We start from the raw sequence: 27,841 nt of genomic DNA, 5'->3' as shown, positions 1-27,841 counted from the left end.
CGGCTAGGTTTCATTTTTAACCTTGCTATCGGCTTACTCAGTACCACAGTAAGCAGGCTAGATTCAACTAGTTAATTTGTTGCTTAAATTAAGCAACCTCCTCTTCCCAGTACAGTTGGTGTTCTCAGCAGTTGGGAATCCATCGGGTTGCACAGGGGCTCTGCAAAGTTAGGGAGAGTCCCTCAGAGACACATGGAGCAGGCAACTGAGAGGCACAGCTGCATCTCCTGCCGCCTTGGTCACAGCCATCTCTCCTCCTCCTTCCTGCCTCCCTCAAAATCTCAATGACAACCAAGGAAGGCACAGCTCACCCAATGCTGTTGATCCACTTAAAGCATGAAGAAATGATGCGAATCAAAGTTTCTTTTTCCGTAAATTATTTCATAAAATTAAACCAAAACTATGGCCTTTTAGTAGCTGGCCTCCCTCAGGGTCTCCTGCTACCTACCCAATCCTGTCTCACACACACAGATACTTACATATCAGGGTTCAAACACACCACTGGAATCACAAAAAATAAAAACATTACAACTCAGGGAAGGCATTCCCAATTTTGACTCATGGTTAAATTATATTTTATGGTAAAGTCTCAACTTCTCTGAGTTTGAATAAAATCTAAGAATGTTTTATAAAAGATTCATTTGTTTGCTAGTTATTACTGTACTAATACCTGCCATTTGGCAAATGTCTATTATGTGCCAAATCCTGCGCTAGGAGAACTAGGAACACAAACGAAGACAACTGAGGCCAGGCTCCCACAGGCATGATAATGACAAAATGGTCCCACCGCGTTCCAGATGAAAATCTCAAGAGGCACTTGCTAGAAAGCTTTAAGGGTCTTCTGTACTGAGGAAGTTCCAGATTATGATTTATAATAACACTTCAAATTAGCAAGGTGGCCAGAAATCCTTCCATTTTAGTCTCTAATTGTCAAATGTTCTCATAGTAAAACCATACACATTGCTAAAAAACTAAATAATTACCTTATAAAAGATAGCACCTTTTCCTAGTAGCTAGTTCCTAAATTGTCTCAACTCTTCCTTCACAACATCTCCAAAATATGTCACTTTCTCAACTTTCCTTTTTTTTGAGATGGAGTCTCGCTGTCGCCCAGGCTGGAATGCAGTGGCATAATCTTGGCTCACTGCAATCTCCGCCTCCTGGGTTCAAGTGATTCTCCTGCCTCAGCCTCCCAAGTAGCTGGGACTACAGGCGCCTGCCACCACACCTGGCTAATTTTTTTGTATTTTTAGTAGAGACAAGGGTTTTGCCATGTTGGCCAGGGTGGTCTCGAACTCCTGGGCTCAAGTAATCTGCCGTCCTCGGCCTCCCAAAGTGCTGAGATTACAGGCGTGAGCCACCGTGCCCAGCCTCTCATCTTTCCTAATCTAAGTTAAATTACCTCATCTGTCTTTCATGGTTACAACAGAAATTTCAAAAGCCAAAGGAATTCTAACATGATGCAGGCATTGTAACACTTAAACATCCTTAGGATTTATATGGCTTAGAATTTTAAAAAAGGGAAAGCAGACAGTGGTAATAATAGCAGAAACTGAATGAGAAAAATTAATAATGTGATTAGGCTGTTTAACTTCTTAAAAATCTTTAAAGCACACTATAAGGAACAAGTAGAGTGGCCATTCTGAATCTCCCTTATTTGACTGAGACTTCTCCAAGGGCTAATTTTTTTAAGAGCTCTGGTAGTTTGGGTCAGGCATTTTTGAGCGATACAATGCAATGAACTGCAGACTTCTGATTATACAGAGCCTACAGACTTGATCTATATTAAGCCTCACAATCTCTCCACCTCTGTTCTCCTACCTTATCCCCCCCATCTGAAGTGTCCTCTCTCCTCTTTTCCAAACTTCTTACTATTCAGATACAACTACTAGAAACTTGACAACCTAAATACCACAAACAATAACAAAGGACGTAAGACAATGGCATGCACTTAACTTTTGTTGCCCCAGGCACTCAGACCACACCAAAAAGCATGCTCTTGCATGCTAACAAAACCAGATCAATAAACATGGCATTCAAAGTAATTCACCTCCACATCAAATATTTTAAACATAAATCAGAAAATTTATACCCACATAATCCTGTAAAAAAACTACTGGGATGAGGGAATCTTGTGAATAATATGTTAAGTCCAATTCCACTTTACTTTTCTTTTTTTCTTTGTTTTTGAGACGGAGTCTTGCTCTGTTGCCAGGCTGGAGTGCTGTGGCGCGATCTCGTCTCATGGCAACCTCCAACTCCCTGGTTCAAGTGATTCTCCTGCCTCAGCCTCCCAAGTAGGTGGGATTACAGGCACACACTACCAAGGCCAGCTAATTTTTGTATTTTTAGTAGAGATGGGGTTTTACCATGTTGGCCAGGATGGTCTCGATCTCCTGACCTCGTATATCACCCGCCTCGGCCTCCCAAAGTGCTGGAATTACAGGCGTGAGCCACAGTACTGGGCCCTTTATTTTCATTTTAAACACAAAAGAAAAAGAGCAATCACTTCTTCTCCAATTACCTGTTGTGTAAGACTGCTGAATGGCCAAATCTGTTGACATCATGGTGGAGATCAGGTCTGGGAAGCACTGACCAGCGGTCACAGGCTAGGAGAAAGAAAAATATATTTTAAAAGGGACTACCATTTCTAATCAACAGGACCTGACATTTTCTTTGGGAAGAATACTACAACAAAGAGAACCTCATAAAACATGCCTCTCAATTTTCTCAGTTACAACATCATTTCTGGGTTAAAATGCAGCAGCAGCAGAGCAACGGGGCATGGAAGAAAGGCAGGATCATACCGCAATTCTAACTAGCAAATGCACCCAAAATCCATGACATTCGGATCACTCACCCAACTGCCTATCAGTTTGATGCACTAGAATTGAGACAGAGTCTCACTCTGTTGCCCAGGCTGAAGTGCAATGGTGTGATCTCAGCTCACTGCAAGCTCCTCTTCCCAGGTTCATGCCATTCTCCTGCCTCAGTCTCCCAAGTAGCTGGGCCTATAAGCGCCTGCCACCATGCCTGGCTAATTTTTTTTATTTTTAGTAGAGACAGGTTAGCCAGGATGGTCTCAATCTCCTGACCTTGTGATCCACCCGCCTTGGCCTCCCAAAGTTCTGGGATTACAGGCATGAGCCACCACGCCCAGCCAAGAATGTTTTTTAAAGCAAGCAAATTTTACATTCTACAAAGCTTATGTCAGCAAAACATATGGGTCTCATAATTATTTTCCACTCTTTTCTATATTGATTTGCCCAAATTTAGTAGCTAAAATGGAAAAATAAAGGTAGAAAATGAAATTTCAAAAAATTTAAATGTTATCTAATTTTTAAAAAGTCCTTTCCTAGATCCCCTAGATTGATTAATTTTCCTTTGTTGTGACCCATACTAGCAACTTCTCTTCTGGATCTAATACCAACTGGTGCTGCTATACCATGCCAACCTCACACTCAGTGTCTTACTCTTTGAGCCCTTAAATATGTGCTGGTCTTTTCTACTTCTGTGTCTCTGCAAAGTGGGTTTCCTCTGCCTGGAGAGTGCTGCCTAACTTCACCTACCTGACACCTAGTGTCCCCAAGGATCCAGAGGGGATGGCCCCTCCTTAAGAAAGTGTTCCCTGTTTATCACTCTTACCCTCCATGACTTAAAGAGTACTCAGAGGTGCTCTTATACATTCTTTTCAGCCAGAAACACCCTGAAGTGCAATTCTATTGTCTGCTCATTTCTCTACCTCTTCTACTTTGAGGCTAAGGGCTTTAAGTTATTCATCTGATCTTCTCAATGTACAAACTGAGTGGCTGGCACACAAATGTCTGTTAAAGACGAATGTCTGACTTAGAATAGTCAAAATCACAGAGACAGACTGTAGAATAGTGGTTGCCAGGCATTGTGGGGAGGAAGAAATGGGACATTATTGTTTAATGGGTATAGAGGTTCAGTCTTACAAGATGAAGACAGTTCTGAAGATGGATGGTGGTGATGGATTTATAACATTATGAATGTGTTTAATATCACTAAACTAGACATTTAAATATAGTTAGGATGGTAAACTTTATTTGTATTTTACCACAACCAAAAAAATAACAATTTGTTTAAAATGAACATCTGACGATTTTTATGAAAGAGATCATCCGGTATGCATTTGCCTTGCATGAACAAATACTGCCCTCTTCTGGTCTGGTATATTGCCACACCAAGACCATGTGAGAAACCAGTTTTCTAGGGAATGAGATAAAGCTAATATGTGAACCAATTTTAACACAATGCTGGTGGTTTCAACTATGTAACACTACCAGGTAGGCATAACATTACAAAGGAGAGACTAGACACCTCAACTCAGCTTTAAAAATTAGCATTCAAGCAATTAACAGGAGTGATTTCAAAAAGAATTTAATGTAGAAATAATTTTTACCAGATGTGTAACATTCATCAAATGAATATAAAAAATACCATTTGGACCTCTTTCAAATGGCCTGATCATTTTGAACTGGCAATATTTTCAGTCTCCTTTTAAATGTTGCTTATAGACAAAAAGATGCCTGAAGCTAAAATGGTTTTGGGAAACTTACCAATGTCATAGGCCATGAAATCTGAAGAGAAGCATTTGGCGCCATGGCTCATAGATGTGTCATTGTGTGTGTTTCCTCCAAACACCAGCATGGTTCCACTCACTATCACAGCTGTGTGCAAGTAACGGAAAAATCGGCTGTCCTTAAGAATGGTCCTTTTGAGTTTATTTAGAAATAATAAATACAAGGTTAGTTTTTAAAGAATATTTATGTATCTGCTAATGCAAGCACAACCACTTTATTAACCTCAGACCCAAATGTACAAATCCTTCCAGAGTTCTCCCTACATATAAGTAAGTTTTTCAACAATAAATATATACAATTTTAAAGACTTGTAAGAATTTTGGCAAAATATATTAAGAACCTTAAACTCTTCATACCCTGTGGCTATATAATTCCCGTTTCTGGGCAGAAATCTTGTGAAATATTGACAGAAGCTTAATGCATAATGGTTTCTTAGTAACATAAAAACTAGAAAGAAACCAAAACTTTCACCTGCACAGTCTCAGCATACCCACAAAATGGAGTATTGCACAGCTACTAAAAACGACAATTTTTATGACAGACAGAATATAAAACAGTATCCATAGCAGGGTATCAAATATGTGAGGAAAAAGAAGAGAAACCATTGCTTTATAATTACATTATTTTGTAACTCAAATTTGTTTTACATTTGTTAAAAAAAACTCAAGTATTTTCTAACTAACCTACTACAGAATTACAGAATAATGCAACAAAATAAATACTAGCTACTTTATTACCCTCTGTTTATTTCCCAGTTTCTCTATATATAATGCTGAACAGAATTATCTGCCAGGAATGAAAACAGAAAGTTAGCACAATATTTTCTCAACAATTGCCTCTACAGAATTTACACCTTAAAGTGAAAGCTCAAGAAAAAGTACCCACCACATCTGGGTATCCACATCATATCGGTAGAGATCATCTGCAAGCCGGTACTTATTGGCACTGAAAGCCTTGTAGCCACCATGAACGTAGAGGGCCCCGGTCCTGTCATCGTAAACACTGCTATGGCCATAACCCCCTTGCACAAGGGCACCCTGGGTGTGTAATATACTCCACGTGTTCTTATCTGGAAAGGAAAAACAGTTAAAGGCAAGCATGGCAGGCTGCTCCTCTCTACTACTGAAAATGTCCAAAGAGCTTAGGGCATGAGAATGGATTTCAGGAGACCTGATACATACACTTTTTTATCTTTATATTTTAAAGAAAGCCACCTAAAACTTATAACAAAGCCATGTGGCCTAATTCCAGTCTGTTCTATGTTCTGATGTTCTAATATGTCATGTAGGAAAAGAATTAACTAAATTTAAAACACCCAGGGCCAGGCGAAGCTTACGTGTGTAATCCCAGCACATTGGGAGGCTAAGGTGGGAGGATCACTTGAAGCCTGCTATGTTGGCCAGCCTGGGCAACATAGCAAGATCCCACCTCTACTAAAATTAAAAAATTAGCCAGGAGTGGTGGACCTGTAGTCCCAGCTGCTAGGGAGGCTAAGGTGGGAGGATCACTTGAGGACAGGGCATCAAGGCTGCAGTGAGCTATGATTGTGCCACTGCACTCCAGCCTGTGTGAGACAGCAAGATCCTGTCTCAATTTATTAAAAAGATCAGATTCCACTCAAATGAACACTTAATTCCCTACAACCTTTGGTGACCAATATACAGATATATTTTATAGGCCTACTGCCACAAAATGTTAATTATACCTGGTATTCCTACTGCACAACAGATACAATGAAATTTAACCAAAGGAAATATTTTTTATTAAGGGTAAATCATACTCCACTAAACCAATCTCTAGAAGGCTAGGCAAATCTTTTTTTCTTCAATATTTGTTGTTTTGAACCATTTTTATTTATTTATTTTAAATACCCAAAGCACTTTGCATCATCTTTGGCTCCTTACCAAATTGACAGTAACAAATACATACTACATAGGAGCATCAATAATCTGCATTTCACTGGTAATACATCAATGTTAACTATGTTGGGTTTGTTTGTTTGTTTTGAGATGGAGTCTCACTCTGTCCCCCAGGCTGGAGTGCAGTGGTGCAATCTCGGCTCACCGCAACCTCCACCTCCTGGGTTCAAGTGATTCTTCTGCCTCAGCCCCCTGAGTTGCTGGGATTATAGGTGCCCGCCACCAGGCCAGGCTAATTTTTGTATTTTTAGTAGAGACAGGGTTTCACCATGTTGGTGCCAGGCTGGTCTTGAACTCCTGACCTTAGGTGATCCGCCCGCCTCAGCCTCCCAAAGTGCTGGGATTACAGGAGTGGGCCACCACGCCTGGGCCCAGTGTTTACCATGTTTCAAGATAAAGTACTGAATTAAGATTAGGTTGAACCTTTCTAAACAGTCAAAATAATAAGCTTAGAGGTTTTAAATCTGATGTTCAAAACGCATCTACTGGAAAAAATATACCTACCCAAATCATATTCCTGCACATTGCTTATATATCCATAGAGAGGGCAGTGACCAAAGATGACCAGCATGACCACCCGGCCATTCTTCAGTGTAACAATGTGTGCAGAGTGCCCAACCACTGCATACTGCTCCTTTGCCTTAGGGGTCAACAACACCCATGACTCATTATGAATGTGAAAAACTCTCAACTCATTGGTCACATTCCCAGTTGAATCAATTTTTCCTCCATACATGTAAATTTTATCCTAGGAAAAAAATGCAAACAAAATTTTTAAAAACATTGAAAAGATTAAATCTGAGAACAGAGAAGAACAAAAGCTCAATATTATTCTCAGCTTAAAGAAGGTTAGTCAAGAAACTAAAAATAGAACTACCCTATGATCCAACAATTTCGATATTGGGTATATATCCAAAAGAATGGAAATGAACGTATCAAAGAGATATCTGCACTCCCATGTTAATTGCAGCACAATTCACAATAGCCAAAACATGGAATCAACAATTAAGTGTCTCTCAGTGGATAATTAGATAAAGAAAATGTGGTGTATATATACACAATGGAGCATTATTCAGCCGTTAAAAAGAAGGACATCCAGTCATTTTGTAGCAACATGGATTGAACTGGAGGTCATTATGTTAAGTAAAATAAGCCAAGCACAGAGAGACAAATATCACATTATCAATCATATGTAGGAGCTAAAAAAGTGGATCTCATGAAGATAGAGAGTAGACTGGTGGTTACCAGAGGCTGGCAGGCTGGCGGGGGAGAATGAAGAAGGAAAAAAAGAATGTAAATGTATTTATCACCACCAAACTGTACACTTAAAAATGGTAAAGATGGTACTATTATATATGTATATTTTACCTCAATAAAAAATAAATTTAAAAAATTTTAAGGGTTAGCAAAGGGCGCCTTTCATTGAGTTACCAGGAAAAGGATTAAAAAAAGGAAAAAGGGAAATAAAACTAATCATATTTACATCTCTAATACTTCACCGGTTTTCTTGGACTTCCTCACACGAATCTTTTACGGTATAAAAGGACTTGGAAAAATAAAGTTGCCTCATCCTACCATCTATCTATAAAAATGAGGAAATGAAAATGTTTATTCAGCCACATTACAATGTGGCTATTCTTGGCTAAACTTGCTTATAAAAATAAAAGCTAATCTACACTTTTTAATCTACATCTTTAACCATTTAGTGCCATAATTATAATATCCCATTACAGTTTGAAGCCATTAAAATCTCTTGAGTTAAAAAAGTTTCCATTTTAATTTCTACTTATAACTTAGCCAATTATATAAAGCCCCCAATAAAAAGTTTTCTCCAACTAAAAACCAACACTGAGGTAGCTTTTCAACTATGTAATACATGAAGTAACTGAGGAAAACTTAGTTTCTTGCTTAGCACAGAGTGGAGATGCTTTACCTTGTATAATGCCAAAGAATGACCATATCTAACAACCACACTGTTCACGGAATGGTTTAGTGGAAGCCACTCCCTAGAAGCAAGGTCATACCTACAAAACAAACAGATCATATTTTCACCCAACGAGTAAGACAGAACATCTCATACTATTTTATTTGTGACATAATCCAGTTTGGAGATGTTCACTAAATCTACCATGGATGCAGGGGGGCACTTGTCACCTTCACAAATAAACCTGACACCTGGGCCCACTGGACACGTGATAACTCAGGAAGAGGAGCTGGACTACAAAATCCTGGGAAAAGAATGGAATACAAAGCTACTGGAAGGTTCTAACACTTCCTGAAAACCTCTTCTATACACAGTCTAAATCGTTTATAGGTTGCATTGTACTCAAGGGACTCAAAATTTTATTACAATAACTTTTATTTAATCATGAGAAACTGAAGATAGGTACCAAAAAAGGGATGATAATTAAGTAAAAGAACATTACTAATCTTTCCTTTTCTTTATATAATTGACTAAAAACACATTTTCAAAAGCCAGAATACCATTATAGCATTTCACTTGTACTATGAATATAAAGACCTTAAAATACAAAAACGCCAAAAAGAAAATAATTTATAATCCTGCCATGCAATTTATACTTATTCATGCATTATTGAATAATCACATTCAATATCTTAAAGTACTCACTTTTGAGTTTTTGCTTTTGAGAAAAACTCTGTTTTTATAAAAATCCTACATGTTCATTATAAAGAATGTAACCAATACAAAGAATAAAGAGCTAAAAGTTTTTTAAAATGATCCCACATTCCATGATCTAGAAATAAATATCATTAAGTAAACATCATTCCAGACATCTTTCTATGCATCTAAGAGAATACTGTTAATAAAGTGTTAATTTTAATTATTTTCATAAAATGGAAAAAAAAATAAACCAAAAAGAAACAATATTGTTATATCTAAGTAAATGTTTCTTTTCTATAAAAGTTTACCTGGATATTCCAAGTATTTAAGAAATTTTGAAAAACATTATCATATATAAGCACAAAGGTATAAGAAAGTTTATCACAATAGCAAAAAAAGAATACAAATAAATGTCCATCCATTGAAAATCAACAAATACATGGTAAAATATCCAGATAGATAACATAAAGAATAAGTGTACAGAATGAAAAATATACTCCAGCAAGATATGTCAACATAAATCTCAAAACAACGTTAAGCTAAAATAGCACATTGCAGAATATTGTTACTATAAAGACTAAAAACAGAAAATTTAATTCTACTATGCTTTCATATATATATAATGTATAACATATATGTAAAGTATAACATATATATGAAAGTATGAACAACTGACACCAAAATCAGGATACAGCTTATCTCTGGGACTTTGGAGGGACATGCAAGGGACTTCATCTGTGTTAGCAGTGTTCTATTTTCTAACCCGGTGGTGAATCCATTGGTATTAATTTTCTCTAAGCCTTTCATCTTAAATATTTTATACACTATCTGAAGCAAATATAACAAATGGTGACAACTACTAAATATGAATTGCACATATAACTATTATTTTATATATTTTTGGAATATTGCATACTTAAAAATACATGAAAAATTATTTAGAGGTTGAATTTAAAGTTATATGCAATTTGTTTTTGTACAGAATTCACTAACTTCTTGCTTTGAAAGCGAAAAATCTTAGCACTCACATTGCCTCTCATTTCTTCTTCCAATTTTTGTTATAAAATTTTTACAATGTCCAGGTCCTTAACATTTACACTACATTCGGTAACAGTAATTCCATAGTTCTGAATTTTAGCTGCATCAATCTCCTCATAGTCCTTTTACCACAACTTCTCTTTCTTGAGCTCTTCAATTCTCCTCTGGATTTCACTGTCAAGTGAGTTTTTGTTTTGTTTTGTTTAAGTAGAGCTCATAGTACTCTTTCCCTGAATAAACTCTTGTTTGAGAATCTCCGCCTGCCAGCTTTACAGCAGAATGACACCTTGGCTGGGTACACTATCCTTGGACCATCATTTTTTTCCTCCAGAACCTTGCAGATGTTGCTCCCTTGAACACTGCTGGTATTGAAAATATTGCTACGGAGAAGTCTGTGGCCAGCTTATTTCCCTCTTTTTTCATGGTTTGCTTTTCTGCCTGGAAGCCTGAAGAATTCTGAATCATTCTCATTCTCTCTTCTTCTCTGCCTACCTGCAACCTCTATTGTTTTTATGACATGATATTGTATTTTACTTCAAATAGAAATAAATCCATCCAGGAATATGTTTTTATAAAATGGACTGCATACCACTACAAAGCTTTTGTGGAATTCTGGCTATGAAAGGTGTTTCCTGAGAAGGACTCATATAGCTTCCAACTACACATATAGACTTTATGTTCAAGCCAGAGGCTTGTTTCTGTACATTTCAAAGAAAGGAAAGAAACAGAGGAAGCACAGAAACAGGTCTCCACATTTCTGTCAAAGGGCACGGAGAGTGCCCAATCTGTCTCTTAATGTATTTTGCTCCTCTTCTGTCAACAAGTCAGACCAAGAGCTTGTTAGAGACACTTAGGTGCTGGCAGGTCCCCATAATCTGGCTAAGGTGAACTATCAGAAGACACTTAAACAACATGCTGTTAATCATCTCTCAACACAGAGAAAAAAAGCATAAGACAAGAACAATACTGATGCAATAAAACATAAATTCCAAGTACCAGATAAATGCTCCTTCTGGGAGCTGAATCCAAGATAACAGAATCGTGAACAACTAATTCTAAGACCTAAACAAGCAAATAAGCAAAGATAGATTCCAGAAATTCAGAAAAAGATGTCTTCCATAGAGTGACAGCACCTCCCTTGACCCCTCTAGGATGGCTGGCAAGCCAATGACCATCATGTACCACAGGGTACAGGTTTCAAACTCCATAATGGCCTGGTAACCCAATCGGGCCACCTAAAGACCAAGGCAAAGGCTCTGTGGAGACTAGACATGACCCCAGCCAGCAGATAGCACAGAACTACCTGAGGCCTCCCAAATAATAATTTGTCCTTTATCCCAAAAGTTCAATGACTTTGTTTTTCTTGGATACACTCCAAGCACAAAAAGTTCAATAACTTGATCAAATCAGGTTTTGTCATGAAGAAACTATAAAATTTTTCTGAAACACCTTGTGCTGTTTCATTCCAACTGTTACGTGTGTTAGGTTCTTTTCTTCAGTGACAGCAATTATAGTTCTATTTGATCACTTCCTGTCCTTCATGTGTTTTTGCTTTTCTGTTTATTTTTCCAATGTATTACTACAATTATCTCAACCTGTCAGTAATTAAATTTTCATTCTAATTTTTGCTGTATCTAATTTATTCATATTTCTTTAGACCTATAACCTCCCAATTCTTCTGTTATTATCACCTTGTCTTCTAGCTTGTTTTTCTGAATTCAAATTCTCATTAAGTTGAACTGCAGCACGAAGCAGTTGGAAGGAATCTCCTTCTGCTCCTTGAAGCTGCTTTTCCTCCATGATGGGTTCTTGTTAAGATTTTACAGGCTGCAGTCTTTCTTCCTCTTTATTTTTTCATCATAGAATATTTGCACTAGCTACGATGCCACTTCTTTCATCTTATTTGAGGTTAGACATAGCTCTCCAAACATTTCATTTGCAAAGTGTGGGTGATTTCTTAATTCTGTTCCCACTGTATCTAAGACAAGTTTATTGAATTTCTATCCTTTCCATAGCTTTAGTGTGAGGGCTGGTATTTTCTGTTCTATCTAGTCTTCTGAAGTCTAAGGAAATGTTGGGGCTCAGATGAGAGTGCAGTCTGTTAGAATAAAATACCCAGACTCTCCTCTCCTCTCCTCTGAGATTTTGTTTGTGGTCTACTACAGTGCTCAGACCATATTCTAATTTAAATAGAAGCCCTGAGTTCTGGGTAGGGAATCAGCCACTTGGTCAGTTTCTCCCCCTTTCACCTAATCCTCCCCAGCAACTATGTCTCCTACTCTTCAGTTACAGTCAAAAACAGTAATGCTCACTCAGTTTGCTTCCTTCTAGATTTTGGGCTATCACCGAGAATTATCAGAATCTCCTCCAGTGTGGTTTCTGTGGGGTACGTAAGAGGTCAGGTCACACTTGGTGTTCCATGAGTCTGCTTTAACATTTATTGGATTCGGTGATGCTACTTTGCTTATTTGTTTGACCGCTGATTGATTTCCTAATATATTTTTTTTAAACTTAAAAAAAAGAAAAAAAAAACTTTTCTGCTCAAGAGAAGGAAATTTGGTAATGAAGTTTCAACTGGCAATCTTAATCCAGGGGACCAAGACCACTTATTTCACAAGAGGACCATTGGGTAACAAAATGGGAACTGCTTTTTAATGCAACTAAAAAGTTTTGCGTTAACAGGACTGTGAGGAAAATGATAAGAAGAGCAATTCCTAAAATACTTTTATGTAAGAGTATAAATGACTATAAAATCTGTAATCTGGCTGGGCGCAGTGGCTCACGACTGTAATCCCAGCACTTTGGGAGGCCGAGGCGGGCAGATCACGAGGTCAGGAGATTGAGACCATCCTGGCTAACACGGTGAAACCCCGTCTCTACTAAAAATACAAAAAATTAACCGGGCGTGGTGGCATGCGCCTGTAGTCCCAGCTACTCGGGAGGCTGAGGCAGGAGAATGGCATGAACCCGGGAGGTGGAGCCTGCAGTGAGCCGAGACTGTACCACTGCACTCCAGCCTGGATGACAGAGTGAGACTCCATTTCAAAATAAATAAATAAATAAATAAAAATCTGTAATCTAAGTTCCAGAAACACTACTTCTAAAATGAATCACTAAATTAAATTTTCATGAAAGTTCATTATTTGGAACTATGCTAATATTTACATGAAACAAATAAAGCTGTAGAAAATCATGTTTTGATCAAGAAGAAAAAAAAGTTATGATCTAAAAAACAATGTGGCTCATGAAGTACGTCAGTCAAAAAAAAGTAATAGGTGATATTCATATTTCCAGGAACAGATGTTTGTGAAGGAAATAAATCATTTACTCCCCCGTTTATCTGATACTTATCTGAGTACCTTCTATGAGCTAAGCTCTGAGTGCAGTGAGTAAACAAGGTCCCTAACCTTGAAGAACTTGGCAAAGGCAGACAAAGAGCAAGTACAACAGCGTGCACTGACATAACAAAAAATCACTAACACTGCTGTAAAGAAAATGAGGAAGAACAGGGAGAAATGTCTGAACTGGATGGTCAGAGATCTCTCTGGGAAAATCACACTGAGATCTAAAGGGTAAGAAGACACCAGCCCTGAGGCACAACAGCAGGAACAGTCTAGACCAAGGGAATGGCAAACGCACAGCCTCTTAAGGTAATGATGTACACTGTACGTTTTGGGTAAGAAAGCAGGTTGGTGGGGCAGGAGTGCTGTGAATGATGGCAGGAGAGGAAAAGACTGAGTCTGGGAAGGTAAATAGTGGTCACATCATGCAGGGCCATTAAGTCCAAAGGCAAGACACTGATGGGTTTTAAGAAGGTAGTAAATGATATTATTTATATTGTTAAATGGCACCCCAGTTCATGTTTAGCAATTTGATTAATAGGAATAAATGGAAATGAACAGATTTGATAGAAACCTACTGCTGAAGACTAAGTAAGAGATAACAGCAGGCTGTACATAAAGATAAAAGAATAAATATGACATGTATTTGGTGACAGAGTTGAGGGGGCTTAATATGAAATTATGGTATGAAGAGGAGAACATACGGAAATATCTAAAGACTCCCAGATTTCTTGCTTCAAGAGACAGGGAGGATGTTAGGGTAAAATCACATAATGGTAAATATGTGCCTTTCATAACATCTAGTATAACAGCAGAAGGCACAATCACTTTCGTGCCTTTAATTTTACCTTCTCTTCTCATGGTGGCAGCACTAGAGGTGATCAGATTTGGGATAGATTCTAAAGGTAGAGCTAACAAGATTTGACCTATTGTGTCAGACAGACACTGGGGTAGTCCTTATGATGTCCACCTCCTGGTATTCATACCCATGTACAATCCCCTCCCCTAGGAGGTAAGCAGGATCTATGACTTGCTTTTAACCAACAGAATATGGCAAAGATGATAGGATATCATTTCTGTGACATCCATCCTGCTAGCAGACTCAGTCTAGAGACTCTCCTTGTGACCTGATGAAGTAAGCAGCTATACTGGTGAAGCCCAGCTGACAAGAAACTGGGTGGCCTCTAGGAACTGAGGTAAGCTCTAGGAGCTGAAGGCAGCCTCCGTAAATTGAGGGGCAGCCTCAAGTCAATAGCCAGCAGAAAGCTGGGACCCTCGGTTCTATAACCACAAGGAAATTCATTCTGCCAGCAACCTGAGTGAGCTTGGAAATGAATTCTTCCTCACTCAGGCCTCTAGATGAGAATGCAGGCCAGCTGACACCTTGATTACAGAGGATTCCTGACCAACTGAAATGGTGATAATAAATGCAACTGTTTTAAGCTGCTAAGTTTGTGGTAATTTGTTATGTAGCGAGAGATAACTAATAAATATACCAATATGGGGTGTGAAGAAACAAGAAGTCACAGATGACCCAAGATTTCTGCCTTAAGTAAATAGAAGGATGGAGTGGCCATTAACTGAGATAGGGACATCTGGGGGAAGAGCAGCCTTGAGAAAAAGATGAGTGTGGGACATGCTGAGCATAAGATGCCTAGTACACAGCCAGAAGGTTGAGACATCAATTAAAGAACTGGAGATAGGGGATCAGGTAAAAAGTCTTGGCTGCAAATACAAATTTGAGAGTCACCAAGTATAAAGGCCAAGATACTATATGAGGTCACCAAAAGAGTGACTAAACAGACAGCAATGGACCAAGGGTTAAGCCCTGGTCTGACATCATTCAGAAGTCAGTCAGCTGAAGAGAAACCAGCTAAAGAGGCTGAGAAAGAATATGGAATTAAAAAAAATATCAAGGGGATGTGGTGTCCTGGAAGCCAACTAAAGAAAGTGTTTAAAAGAGGAGGGAAGGATTAACTGTATCAAATGTTGGTGCCAGATCAAGTAAGATGAGAACTAAGAATGGAAAATAAAAAATTCAGCTAACTCACACTAGCCACATTTCAGGTGTGAAATAACTACATGTGGCCAGTGACACGACAGGGTAAATACAGAACATTTTCATGATGCCTGAAACTTCTATGAGACAGCACTGATCTACAGAAAAGAAGACAATAAAGGGGCACAGATGTAGGTGAAGGGGAAATGTGGTGGTAGGAGTTTGTGGAAATCGTTTTCTGACCTTTATCTTTCAAAGAGAAGCAGGAAGCAAGGCCATTAACTGAGAATGAAAACAGAAGAAAAGGTGGTAGGAATTTGAAAAATGAAAAGAAGATATTAGAGTTAAGAAGGAGAACAGGAGAGGGAGAGAGAAAGAATCAATGAATTATAGACCCACGTGGAGATCAAAAACTGTTGGGGTATTAGAGAGAAAGATCTGAAAAGATTGGAAAATGTCTCAGGTAAGATCCCCTGCAAGCAGAGCTGGAGACAGAGATTCCTGTACAAGTGATTTACTGAGGGAATGCTCTTTTGACAAACATCAGGAAGTGAGACAAGCAAGGTAGTAGGAAGAAGGAGAGGATGAGCAAAAAGGTGGTCTCAGCTGAAGTATAGCTTCGGCCTGATCCCAAGGGGAGCCCTGGAACGTGAATTTTCCCATGTAGAAGCAGGGTCAGACTCATGTACCTCCATCCAGCCAGTCAGCGGCTGGAGGCCAGGGTGACCATCCCATTTCATCCAGTACTGAGGGGTTTCTTGGGACACAAGACTCAGTGCTAAAACTGGGAGAGTTCCAGGCAAACTGGTTGGTCACTACACTAGGGGACATCCTGCGGATAGAGCATAGTATTCTAGGTGTGCCTGGTAAGACAGCTCCAATCTGCTGAGAGAATTCTTCAGAGAAAGGGTCAGCTATGAACTGACAACAGCCAAATTGCACAGCATCAGGTGACTGGGTGCATTGCACCAGCCAGGTAAAGATAAACAGATCTGGGCAAGGCACCAACAGTGTCCACCACAGAAGAAGCAAGGTGGAATGTGGAACGTTTAGAAATGAGATTATGGAGGGGCTGCAGTTATTGATAATGACACTGTCTAAGAGGTGCCCACACAAATGACTTGCTGAGGTAGAGTTTGGAAAGAGCATGAGCCCCTGAACAACTCTGGGGCTTCCTTTGGGTTGTCCAGCTAAGAAAGAATACAGCCTGACAGCTCTCTTTCCCCCAGAGGGAAGGGGGATGTGTAAGAAAAGCTTTGTAGAGATCCAATCTCCTACAAGATCTCTGGGTGCCACCTGTGCCACTCCCAGGGCTGGCAAACAGCTCTTCTGATGAAAAACATGAAATGCCTAAAATCTGTGTACCTAAAAACTGTAATAAGATGTGACTTTAAATTCATATTCAGGAAAGCATTTGTGTTCCAGGCAAAGAAAATAGTTTGAATCTATGTATGGGGAAAGAAAAGAACCTGGAGGAAAACTACTAACCTGACCTGACCATTGCAGGAGTCTCATCAGAAATTAAAGGGCTTGAACAAAGGCAGCAGCAATGGGAATAGAGATTGGGCCAGTTCAATCCTACGCAAAAAGAACAAAGCTGGAGGCATCAGGTTACCCAACTTCAAACTATACTACTGGGCTACAGTAACAATAACAGCATGGCACTAGTACAAAAACAGATACATAGACCAATGGAACAGAATAGAGAGCCCGGAAATAAGGCTTCACGTTTACAACCATCTGATCTTCAACCACTATCTCCAGGTTCAAGCAATTCTCCTGCCTCAGCCTCCTGAGCAGCTGAGACTACAGGTGCCCGCCACCGTGCCTGGCTAATTTTTGTATTTTTAGTAGAGATGGGGTTTTATCATGTTGGCCAGGCTGGTCTCAAACTCCTGACCTCAAGTGATCTGCCCACCTCAGCCTCTGAAAGTGCTGGGGTTACAGGTGTGAGCCACTGCACCTAGCCTGACCAAGTTTTATTATAGATGTTGCTCATGTTTCTCTGATTTTGCTAGACTAGTTGTGTGATGTGTTTTAACGACTATGTTTGGGGGGATGCAGAAACTAGGCCACCACTGCCATATTTCCAGAATCCTTTAATGAACAGATGCTGGTTTTTTTTGACAATCTTCATTAATAGAAAATGCCTAGAAAAAAGTTCCAGATACTAAAATCAGCAAGATTAAATGTTTATAAATTTTTTCTACAAGTCCACCTCCATAGCTAATTCCACTATGACAATACACATTCTCCCTTCAAAATGAGCAGCATGGGATCAGCAAATAGACCTTGAACCCTGGGACGTATCAGACAATGGTATAATTTCCACTAGCAAACTATAAATTCAAACCATTTGACCTTGGAACTATTAATTAAATTAAAAGATAAAATAATCCCTACTTATATAGAACTTACTACATATACTTAAAGCAAAACATCAGAGACAGTATTTGAAAAAAATGAATGCTTATCATGACAATGAATTTTTTGTAGCATTCAATTTTAAAAACTCAACATACGTCAAAACAATTTGAAAGACTACTACCAAAATATTAACAGGGATTTTCTTTAGGTAGTAGAATTACTGGTGATTTATTTTTGTTTATCTGTGCTTTATAAATTTTCAAAAAAAAAAAAAACTAAGCTTCTTGCAAAAATGTTTAAAACAACTTACGCCAGAACCATGTTATAATCTGAGTGGTTGAACATATATCCTCCAACAACCCACATAATGTTTCCATTGACCACAGCTTTATGAGATGCTCTGGGGAGCTTCAAGTTAGAATATTCCTCTCGAGTCCAAAATGACTGGTTAGCTGGTACAGGAACTGAACATCCAGGACCTAATAAAAACATAATGAATTAGCTTCACAAAAGACACTTTAAAGCTTACTGCATTTCAAGTTTTAATTATCTAAATGTAACAAATATTTAAATAATAGTCTTTCCTTTAGAATTTAAATATCAGACAAATCCTTTAATTTGTTATTTTAATTTATTCAGGGTATTGACCAAGGGTAAATCACATACTTTCCAATAATGACTTGACTATATCCAGGTTAGGGTTTTTTTGGTAATGAAATACCTGCTTAAGCAACTCTCAGGAGAAAGCACAGATAAATAAATAGTTAACTCACATGAAAAATCTTAAGGATAAAACATACAGTTATCCCTCAATATCCACAGATGCTCAAAGTCCCTAATATAAACTAGTGATGTAACACTTGCATATAACCTACACACATCCTGCCATATACTCTAACTCACCTCTAGATTACTTATAATACTTAACACAATGTAAATGCTATGTAAATGGTTGTTTTAATATGCGTATCTTTTATTGGTGGTATTATTATTTTTTTTGAGACGGAGTCTCGCTCTGTTGCCCATGTTGGAGTGCAGTGGTATGATCTCGGCTCACTGAAACCTCCGCCTCCAGGGTTCAAGATATTCTCCTGCCTCAGCCTCCCGAGTAGCTGGGATTACAGGCACCTGCCACCATGCCCAGCTAATTTTTGTATTTTTTAGTAGATACAGGGTTTCACCATGTTGGCCAAGCTGGTCTCGAACTCCTGACCTCAGTGAGCCACCTGCCTTGGCCTCCCAAAGTGCTGCGATTACAGGCATGAGCCACCACACCCAACCTGTATTATCTTTTATTGTGGTTTTTTCCTGAATATTTTCTACACATGGTTGTTTGAATTTGCAGATGCAGAACTTATGGATATGGAGGAATAAGTGTGATAACTAGACCTGGGAGCAATCATACAAACTATCCATCTTCTGGTAAATCAAGAAACTTAAACAAATTGAAGAGACAGACTCCATTCTTGGGAGGTTTGGCTTCTGCTGCAATATTTGCACAATGGTAGATACTGAAATGCTTCAGTTATTAACTCTACAATGTCAGGCAAACCCAACAAACTAAGGTATTTAAACAAGCATGTTTCCTTTCAAAATAAAAAGGTTCTGAGGAAGGGGTAAGTTTACAAGGAAGATCACCAAATTAATAACAGTTATTATCACTCAGCCCTTAAATAATTCCCTAAAGCTTCTTTAATTATTTCTGTAGAGAATACTATTAGCTAACTCCTTTAAGATTCTAATATATAACTGACTCCAATTTTCTCTGAACTTAGAGTGTGTTTCTGAGGAAATACCATTATTGTCAGCTCTTGTCCGATCTCCCAGCTTGGCTCTCTGCTACATTCTTTTATGACTGAGTCCAAGTTCTCCAACTTTCACAAACAGGTTGCAAAAAATGGCTGACCCTCCATAATTCTAGAGACCACGACCACACATGTATGAAACTGAAATTCATAAGCAGCTAGATAGAGAGATGTTTCAAGCTTAAATGCTACCGGGTATTTGATTAATATAAATTATATAGGTGCTAAGAATAAAGTCAATCTATAATTTATTTAGTGGGAATGTTCTATAAATGGAAGAAAAAATAAAAATGAAAGAAGCTCCTACCCTGCCAGTCTGAGAAGCAGGAGCATCCTCTGACATCACTTGAATTGCAGATGCCTCGACGAGGAAAACCACAGTTGTCAGTACAGTGAGGAACGTCACATGCTTCACCTTTCCAGTTTTCAGAACATTCACATTCAACAGTATTGCTGCTATTACTGATCTTACACTCTCCTCGGCCTGAGCAGTTATTCGGACACATATCAAAACTGTAAAAATAGCAGGGAAAATTACATTAACATAATGCAACGCTTCGATTAACTTAGCATAACTTCCTCCCACACAGGTTTAAGAATCTCACTGTCTCAGTTTATTCACAAGTGTAACTGCAGTACTTAAGGATTCAGTCCAAATGGGTTTGCTCAATACTGCATAGCTAGAGCCTGAGTACAAGCAATGAAATCAAATCAACCCTCCTGGATTCTCATAATAAGAGGATAAGAATAAATAACTCATAAAGTCAAAGAAATTACAAGGAGGTAGGAGATTTGTGCAGAACTGTTAGCTCCTCAAGGATGGGAGGACTATCCTATTCTTCTTGGTAGCCTCCTAATGATAAGCTTTATAGAGTTGCTGAATTCATGCTTGGAAGTCTGGGAAGGAAAAGAATAAAACAAACTGCCAACAATAAACTACCATCCTCATGGTACATATTCCTCTGTATAGTCTCTGAAAATTTGTACTTAATAGAATTTAAGGTTACTGCCCAGATTGGTATATTTAAAATTCCTTAGTAATTTTATCTACTCACTTCAGATGGAAGAAGGCAGGCTCGTTTAACTTAATGTAAGAATTGAACTATGGCCAGGCACAGTGGCTCACAGCTGTAATCTCAACACTTTGGGAGGTCAAGGTGGACGAATCCCAAGGTCAGGAGTTCGAGACCAGCCTGGCCAACTTGGTGAAACCCCGTCTCTACTAAATACACAAAAAATTAGCTGGGCGTAGTGGCGGGCGCCTGTAATCCCAGTTACTCAAGAGGCTGAGGCAGGAGAATTGCTTGAACCCAGGAGGTGGAGGTTGCAGTGAGCCAAGATCATGCCACTGCACTCCAGCCCGGGTGACACAGTGAGACTCCGTCTCAAAAAAAAAAAAAAAAAAAAGAATTGAACTATAACGCATCTCATAATAACAAGATAATTATACTGACAGTGCTTTGAAACAATGTAATTCAGAATTTAAAACGGGGGGATAAATGGACTATCAAGGTACTTTAATGAGCATAGATTTCTTCTGCTATTGAGTACATGACAACTAGTAATATTTGTTGAGCTGTACTTTGTAAAATTCCAACGTTTTTGTCCATTAGCAGAAAAGTCCCTCTCTTCTAGAAGAAGTTCAATAGCAGCAACACCTGGGTTTAAATTGTGGTCCCACCACTTACTTTGACAATCTACTAACCTTTTCCTGCCAGTTTCCTCAATTATAAATGAGTAGAAAAACAGAGCCCAGACCTCACTGAATTTATAGAAGAATTTTAAATGAGAAAATCCATGTAAACTGCCTGACACTATGCCTGGCACACTGTAAGCTCTCAATCTATGTTAGCCATTATTGTTGTTAAAACGTAGTAGATAGTCTCCTGAATGAAATCACAAATACTAGACTTAAGTATCTTACCTGTAAGTAATATTAAATCCAGTCAAATTATAAGCAGCATCACTAAAAAAATGCAGCAGGGCATAACCTGATGTGGCAACAACCTCAGGGACAGTCTCATTGCCATCTCTCTCAGGAACAATGAGGCCACTGAAATGAAAACACACTTCTTATAGAGGGAAGCACAAGCACAGACACGTCAAATTGTAGCAGACAGAAATTAAAAACAAATCCGTCCTTATAATTTAAAAACCACATCCAGGAAGACAGGCAAATTCCTGTGATAAACACATAGTGCTACCCTATTAGTTCTGAATCCTTGAGGAACAGATCTGAATCTTTTGCTAGGCTTCCTTTATTCTGAGTTGTATTTCTAATGAGATTTGAAATCAATGGCCCTATTCTTTTTCTTTTTATAGTGCTTCTTTGAAAACATAAACCTCCACAATCACATAAAGTAACAAATTTTATGAGTGATGAATACCACACATATATTGCCGAAAGACATGAGTTTTTTTTTTTTTTTTTGAGACAGAGTTAGGCTCTTGTTGCCCAGGCTGGAATGCAGTGGCGCAATCTCAGTGCAACCTCTGCGTCCCGGGGTTCAAGCGATTCTCCTGCATCAGCCTCCTGAGTAGCGGGGATTACAGGTGCCCACCACCATGCCTGGCTAATTTTTTATAGTTTTAGTAGAGACAGCGTTTCATCATGTAGGCCAGGCTGGTCTCGAACTCCTGACTTCAGGTGATCCACCCACCTCAGCTTCCCAAAATGTAGGGATTACAGGTGTGAGCCATCGCGCCCAAAATATTTTATATAAAGTATTTATATAAGAATATGAAGAAGCTAGATAAACAAACACCCATAACTCCAACACTGTTAGTATTCTGATGCATTTTCTTAGCCTAATTGATATTATTTACATTGTATATTCTATTTTACAAATAAAACTTACGCATTTTCTATATCATTAAAAGCTCCCTAGGTTCTCCTTAGGACCTCACTCACAACCCAGCACATGACAGATTCTAAATATTTGTTGTGTGACTGGTTAAAAAAAAAAAAATTACTGAGTAAAAGGGTCTAAATGATGCCTTTAAGACTCTAGAGCCATAATACCAACTTGCTTTCCAGAAGAGATATGTGATTTGAAATCGTATCAATACAGAATGAAGGGTCCATCCCACTTCACTCTGCCAACAGCAAGACCACTAGTTCTACTTTAATTTTGCTAATTTAATAAGTAAAAAGCAATTTTTAAATTGTAGTTCTGAGTTCTTTTTACTCCTGAGGTTAATCGTTTTTCTTATGTCTACCTGCTGTTGCATTTCTTCATATGTCCATGATTTTTGCCCCATTATTGATTCACCACCACCATCACATTTGGTAAAAGCCTAGATCCTTGCCAGGCCCTATGCAATCTGTCCCAGACACACAATCTCATGCTCATTCACTCTGACCTAGCAATTCTATTTCTTTGTAGAAGAAATATTTGCTCATGTACACAATGACCAATATACAAGAATACTAACCACAGCACTGTTCAGATGGCAACAGGTTGAAACTCATCTAAATGCTCATGCCCAGAAATCTGACTGCATGAGTCACTGCATATTACATAGGTCTGCGGGACTAACAAGAAGCTCATCAGGCATTCTGATAAGGGCATGGGGGAGAAGCAAGCTGCAAAACAATGGACCGTACATGTGTACACTTACACATACCTATATAAATGCATACAAAAATGGCTGGAAGAGTCCATAAGCAAGGAATGAAAATGAGGAGGGGAAGGGATTTTCGTTCCTTTTGTTTTGCTTTCTTTTGTTTTGAGACAAGGTCTCACCCAAGGTCTAGACCCAAGGTCTAGCCCAAGCTAGAGTGCAGTGGCATGATCACAGCTCACTGCAGTCTTGACCTCCTGGGCTCAAGAAATCCTCCCACCTCAGCCTCCTGAGTGACTGGGACTACAGGCACACACCACCATGGTGTTAATTTTTAAGATTTTTTGTAGAGATGAGGTCTCACCCTGTTGCCCAGGCTGGTCTTGAACTCCTGGGATCAAGTAATCCTCCTGCCTCAGCCTCACGAAGTGTTGGGGTTACAGGCCTGAGCCACTGTGCCTGGCCCTTCATTCAATTTTTTTTTTTTTTCCTTGAGACGGAGTCTCGCTCTGTCACCCAGGATGGAGCACAGTGGCGCAATCTCGGCTCACCGCAACCTCCACCTCCCTGGTTTAAGCAAATCCCCTGCCTCAGCCTCCTGAGTAGCTAGGATTACAGGCGCACCCCACCATGCCCAGATGATTTTTTTTTGTATTTTTAGTAGAGATGGGGTTTCACCATGTTGGCCAGACTGGTCTTGAACTCCTAACCTCAGGCAATCCTCCCACCTCGGCCTCCCAAAGTGCTGGGATTACAAGTGTGAGCCACCACGCCTGGCCCTTCAATTTTTAATATGAAGACAGAACTCTAGGAACTCTGAAACTCTGGTGCTCCAGGAGTTACAAAACATTGATGCATTTTCTACTGTGTATTCAACTAACAAATATTTACTAAGCACTTACTACATATGAGTCACTGTTCTAGGTACCAGGAATACAACAGTGAATAAGACTATGTCCCTGCCTTCATGTAGTTCACGTTAGAAAAACAACAGATAAGCCCAGATACTCCCCACACAGGTATGTGTATACGTAATGCCAGGTAGAGACAAATGCTATCTAGGGAAAGAGAGCAGAGGGAAAGAACAGAAGGTGCTACTTTAGAAAGGGTGAAAGGAAGGGCTCTTGGAAGAGGTGACATTTGATTGGAGATGTAAATGAAGGGTTAACCATCATCACGCTTTCGCTGGTTATATACACCAGAATCCCTTGAAATGCAGAAGGAATAAGTACTGACATGATCAAGGCCACCTGGAAACAGGTATGTCAAAAGCAATCTTCGGCCGGGTGCAGTGGCTCACACCTGTAATCCCAACACTTTGGGAGGCCAAGGTGGGAGGACTGCTTGAGCCCAGGAGTTCAAGACCAGCCTGGGCAACATGGTGAGACCCCATCTCTACAAAAAACAAAACAAAACAAAAAAAAAACACAAAAATTAGCTGGGCATAGTGTTGCATTTTTGCGGTCCCAGCTACTGGAGAGGCTGAGGTGGGAGCATCTCTTGAGCCCAGGAGGTTGAGGCTGCAGTGAGCTACGTTCCTGCCTCTGCACTCCAGCCTGGGGGGAGAAAGAAAAGGAAAAGGGAAGGGGAAGGGGAAGGGAAGGAAAAGGGGGAGGAGGAAGGGGAAGGGAGAAGGGGAAGGGGAAAGGGGGAAGGGGAAGGGTTCCTCTAGATCACACAGTCTAACAACTGCCCCACCAGCATATAACTTTCCTAAAAAAAAAAAAACTCTAAAAGGAATAATGTTCTTCTGAAGAATTTTCTCAACCACTCTCTCTGCTCTACCACTGCTACCACTGTTTATCAAATACACAGTCCAGGTGAACCACAGAGTGATGTATACCTGCTTGGCTCATGTTCCTACAAGGCTCCTGATAAGCTGATTCAAAGTGCCTGGCATACAAGAGCTCTGTGAATTCTGATTAACAAACACAACAAGTGAATCCCCAACAAGTATTATTATGATAACATCACACATAGTTTTGGGGCTTGTATTAAAGTTTGGGGTGCTTTTTGCTACAAGTTATGTTTCAAATGCTGGCATAAAGATATACACTCCAACACTTGGCCAATGCCATTTTAAATGCTCAGCATAGCCATCCACCCTGCTCTTTGGCCTTGTAAGCGAACCTTTAAAACCCAGAAAATAGCCTTGGTTCTCAGTTCAAAGATATGTCAGAGAGATTTCTAAGCCAAAGCGGGTAGAAAAACACGAGGGCACAACAGTCGCCTGATCTCCTGTCCTTGTGTACTGTTTGCTCCCTGTTACCTCCCTCACCCACATGGGACATCAGCCAGACAAGCCCCACGTGAGAAACCACAAAAAATATTTATTGAACTGATTTCTTTTTAAAGTAAAGGAAATAAAATATTTGAGACAAAGAAATTTAGAAAGCCAGTTGCAGGTGAAAGACTGAAAACTATGGTTTCCTAAGGGGATATGCATTTTAGAAAAATATACAGTCATACACCACATAATGGCATATGGTCAACAATGGACCACATATATGACAGAGGTTGCATGAGATTATAATACTGTATTTTTTCTGTACCTTTCCATGTATAGATATGTTTAGATATACAAATACTTACCATTGGGTTACAATTACCTACAGTATTCAGTACAGTAAAGATGCTGTACAGATTTGTGGCCTAGGTACAATAGGCTGTACCATATAAGCAGGGTGTACAGTAGGCTATACCATCTATTTGTATAAATATACCCTATGATGTTTACACAATGATGAAATCATCTAATAACACATTTCTCAAAACCTATTCCTGCTGCTAAGTGACACATGACTGTATCTTAAAATCTTCTATCAAGTAAAAGGAAGAAAACTAGAGATAGTTTTGAATTCCCATGTGGCCAAAAACATAATAAACAACACAGCTACTTGCTGCTAATCAAAAGTAAAACACCCAAACAATTCATAACAGTCCATATATTTGGTGTTAAACTGCTTCTGTTTAACTACTAATGCAAATGTACTTATTGAAAAAATATATATATAATAAGTATGTTCCTCATTTCTCCACAGGTAGCCACTGTTCATTTTATGTGTACTGTTCCAAAAAGTTTCCCTCACTCATGATGCACACACACACACACACACAATTATATTTGAATTCAACAAATAACTCCTGAAGGCCTATGCAGTGGGCAACACACAAGGAACATGATGGATATTATTCCTGATTCAAATTTTTCACAGAAATAGTATCATTCAATATATCACTCTCAAAACATTTTGTAACGATAAACTTCACCACCACCACAAGGAGCAGGTGAACTTAATAGAACTATCACAATTTTACAGGTCGGGAAACTGAAAAGAGAAGTCAAGTACTATGCCTAGAAACTTACCCAGGGCTACAGAAACCAAGTTAGCACTAACACACAAGTGATGGGACTCAAGAACTAGTATTCTTTCCATTAAATAAATGTGTTAAGTGATAATAAAGGTGAACCCAGTAAGAATGCAATCCAGAAGAGATGTTTAAATTTAGAAATCAATGATGAAAGAATGCTTGTAAGACTGAGCTTACCTAAATGCAGCAACTAGCGGTGCATAAATTGAGTCCCCATCATAAACATATAAATGGTCCCAACTACACTCTGTAGCAAAATGATTGAAACGAAGTCTCATTATTCTATTTGGCCTGAAAAGAATAAAAAAAAGTAATTTATAATAAAGTTATCACAACTATCAGACATTTGAGAATATAAAAATTCAGATTTTTAAATTAATAATATGTAACACAGTCTAACAACTGCCCCATCAGTATTCCTTCATTTGTTAAAGATTTATTTAGTACTCTCCATGTGCAAGAGACTACTAAACATGCAATGGGAAACAAAACTGATGTGGTCCATGATTCTGAGCCTTACAGTCCCTTCAGTGGCCACTCTTTAATGGCTTCTGAACCAACCCATTAGCCCTTCCATTTCTGCACTTCCTTATTCAACTTCAGATTCCACACTACGTCATCTCATAAACATGCCTGCCAATCCTCTAAATTTGCCAGCCCCTCTGATTTTTCATGACACTGGCTGGCAAAAGCTCTGTTCTACAGGAAACCGGTTATCTGCTCTAAGATTTAATCAGGAAAAAAAAAGTGGGAGGGGGCGGTGGAGGGAAAAAAAACAAAAAACTAAGCTGTATTGAAGAAAGCCATACTTCTATACCACACCACTGGGTAGACTGGTTCCAGCAATGGTCTCTGCTCTCCAACTGCAAATGGCACTTAGATTCTGCCAGCAGTCCTACCAATTCTCTCTCCCTCTCCACAACTGCTACTCTCAACGACTACTTCAAACCACCCAGTCCCACCTCCCTGCTTATGCTCAGCAACCAGACAAAAAACCTTAAAATTCCCATTTTCCAAAATTCTATACCTATCTGCTTCTCTGTTTCTCAAATATTTGACATCTCCTCTCATCTGGAACTTTTGCATCCACATTTAAATCTGCTTAAGTATCACATATTTTACAAAAATAAAAACAAAAAGCCTCAAATCCCAACTCTCCCTCTACCAAATACCTGCCCTACCCTTTCTCCTCCTAAAAAGGTAAAACTT

At 39.0% G+C, this 27,841-nt stretch overlaps 1 protein-coding gene across 5 annotated transcripts in view; it reads right to left on the bottom strand.

The window, feature by feature from the left end:
* The window catches only part of ATRN (attractin), a 187,505-nt gene that overhangs the window by 87,105 nt on the left and 72,559 nt on the right, over positions 1-27,841 (bottom strand). For 4 of the 5 annotated variants that reach the window (XM_058432761.1, XM_032143129.2, XM_058432758.1 and 1 more), the window contains 9 exons: positions 26,810-26,923; positions 21,621-21,749; positions 20,004-20,209; positions 18,202-18,370; positions 8,457-8,547; positions 7,028-7,271; positions 5,490-5,673; positions 4,581-4,735; positions 2,525-2,609 (listed from right to left, as the gene is read on the bottom strand). In XM_058432761.1, coding sequence (XP_058288744.1) covers positions 2,525-2,609; positions 4,581-4,735; positions 5,490-5,673; positions 7,028-7,271; positions 8,457-8,547; positions 18,202-18,370; positions 20,004-20,209; positions 21,621-21,749; positions 26,810-26,923 — 1,377 coding nt within the window. The remainder of the gene's footprint in view (positions 1-2,524; positions 2,610-4,580; positions 4,736-5,489; positions 5,674-7,027; positions 7,272-8,456; positions 8,548-18,201; positions 18,371-20,003; positions 20,210-21,620; positions 21,750-26,809; positions 26,924-27,841) is intronic. The other variant, XM_058432759.1, reaches the window with a different exon arrangement.

This window comes from Hylobates moloch, unplaced genomic scaffold (genome assembly GCF_009828535.3).
Source record: "Hylobates moloch isolate HMO894 unplaced genomic scaffold, HMol_V3 SCAFFOLD_21, whole genome shotgun sequence".
NCBI classification, from domain to species: Eukaryota; Metazoa; Chordata; class Mammalia; order Primates; family Hylobatidae; genus Hylobates; species Hylobates moloch.
The sequence above is the reverse complement of the archived record's forward strand: the minus strand, read 5'-3'. Positions and strand labels throughout refer to the sequence as shown.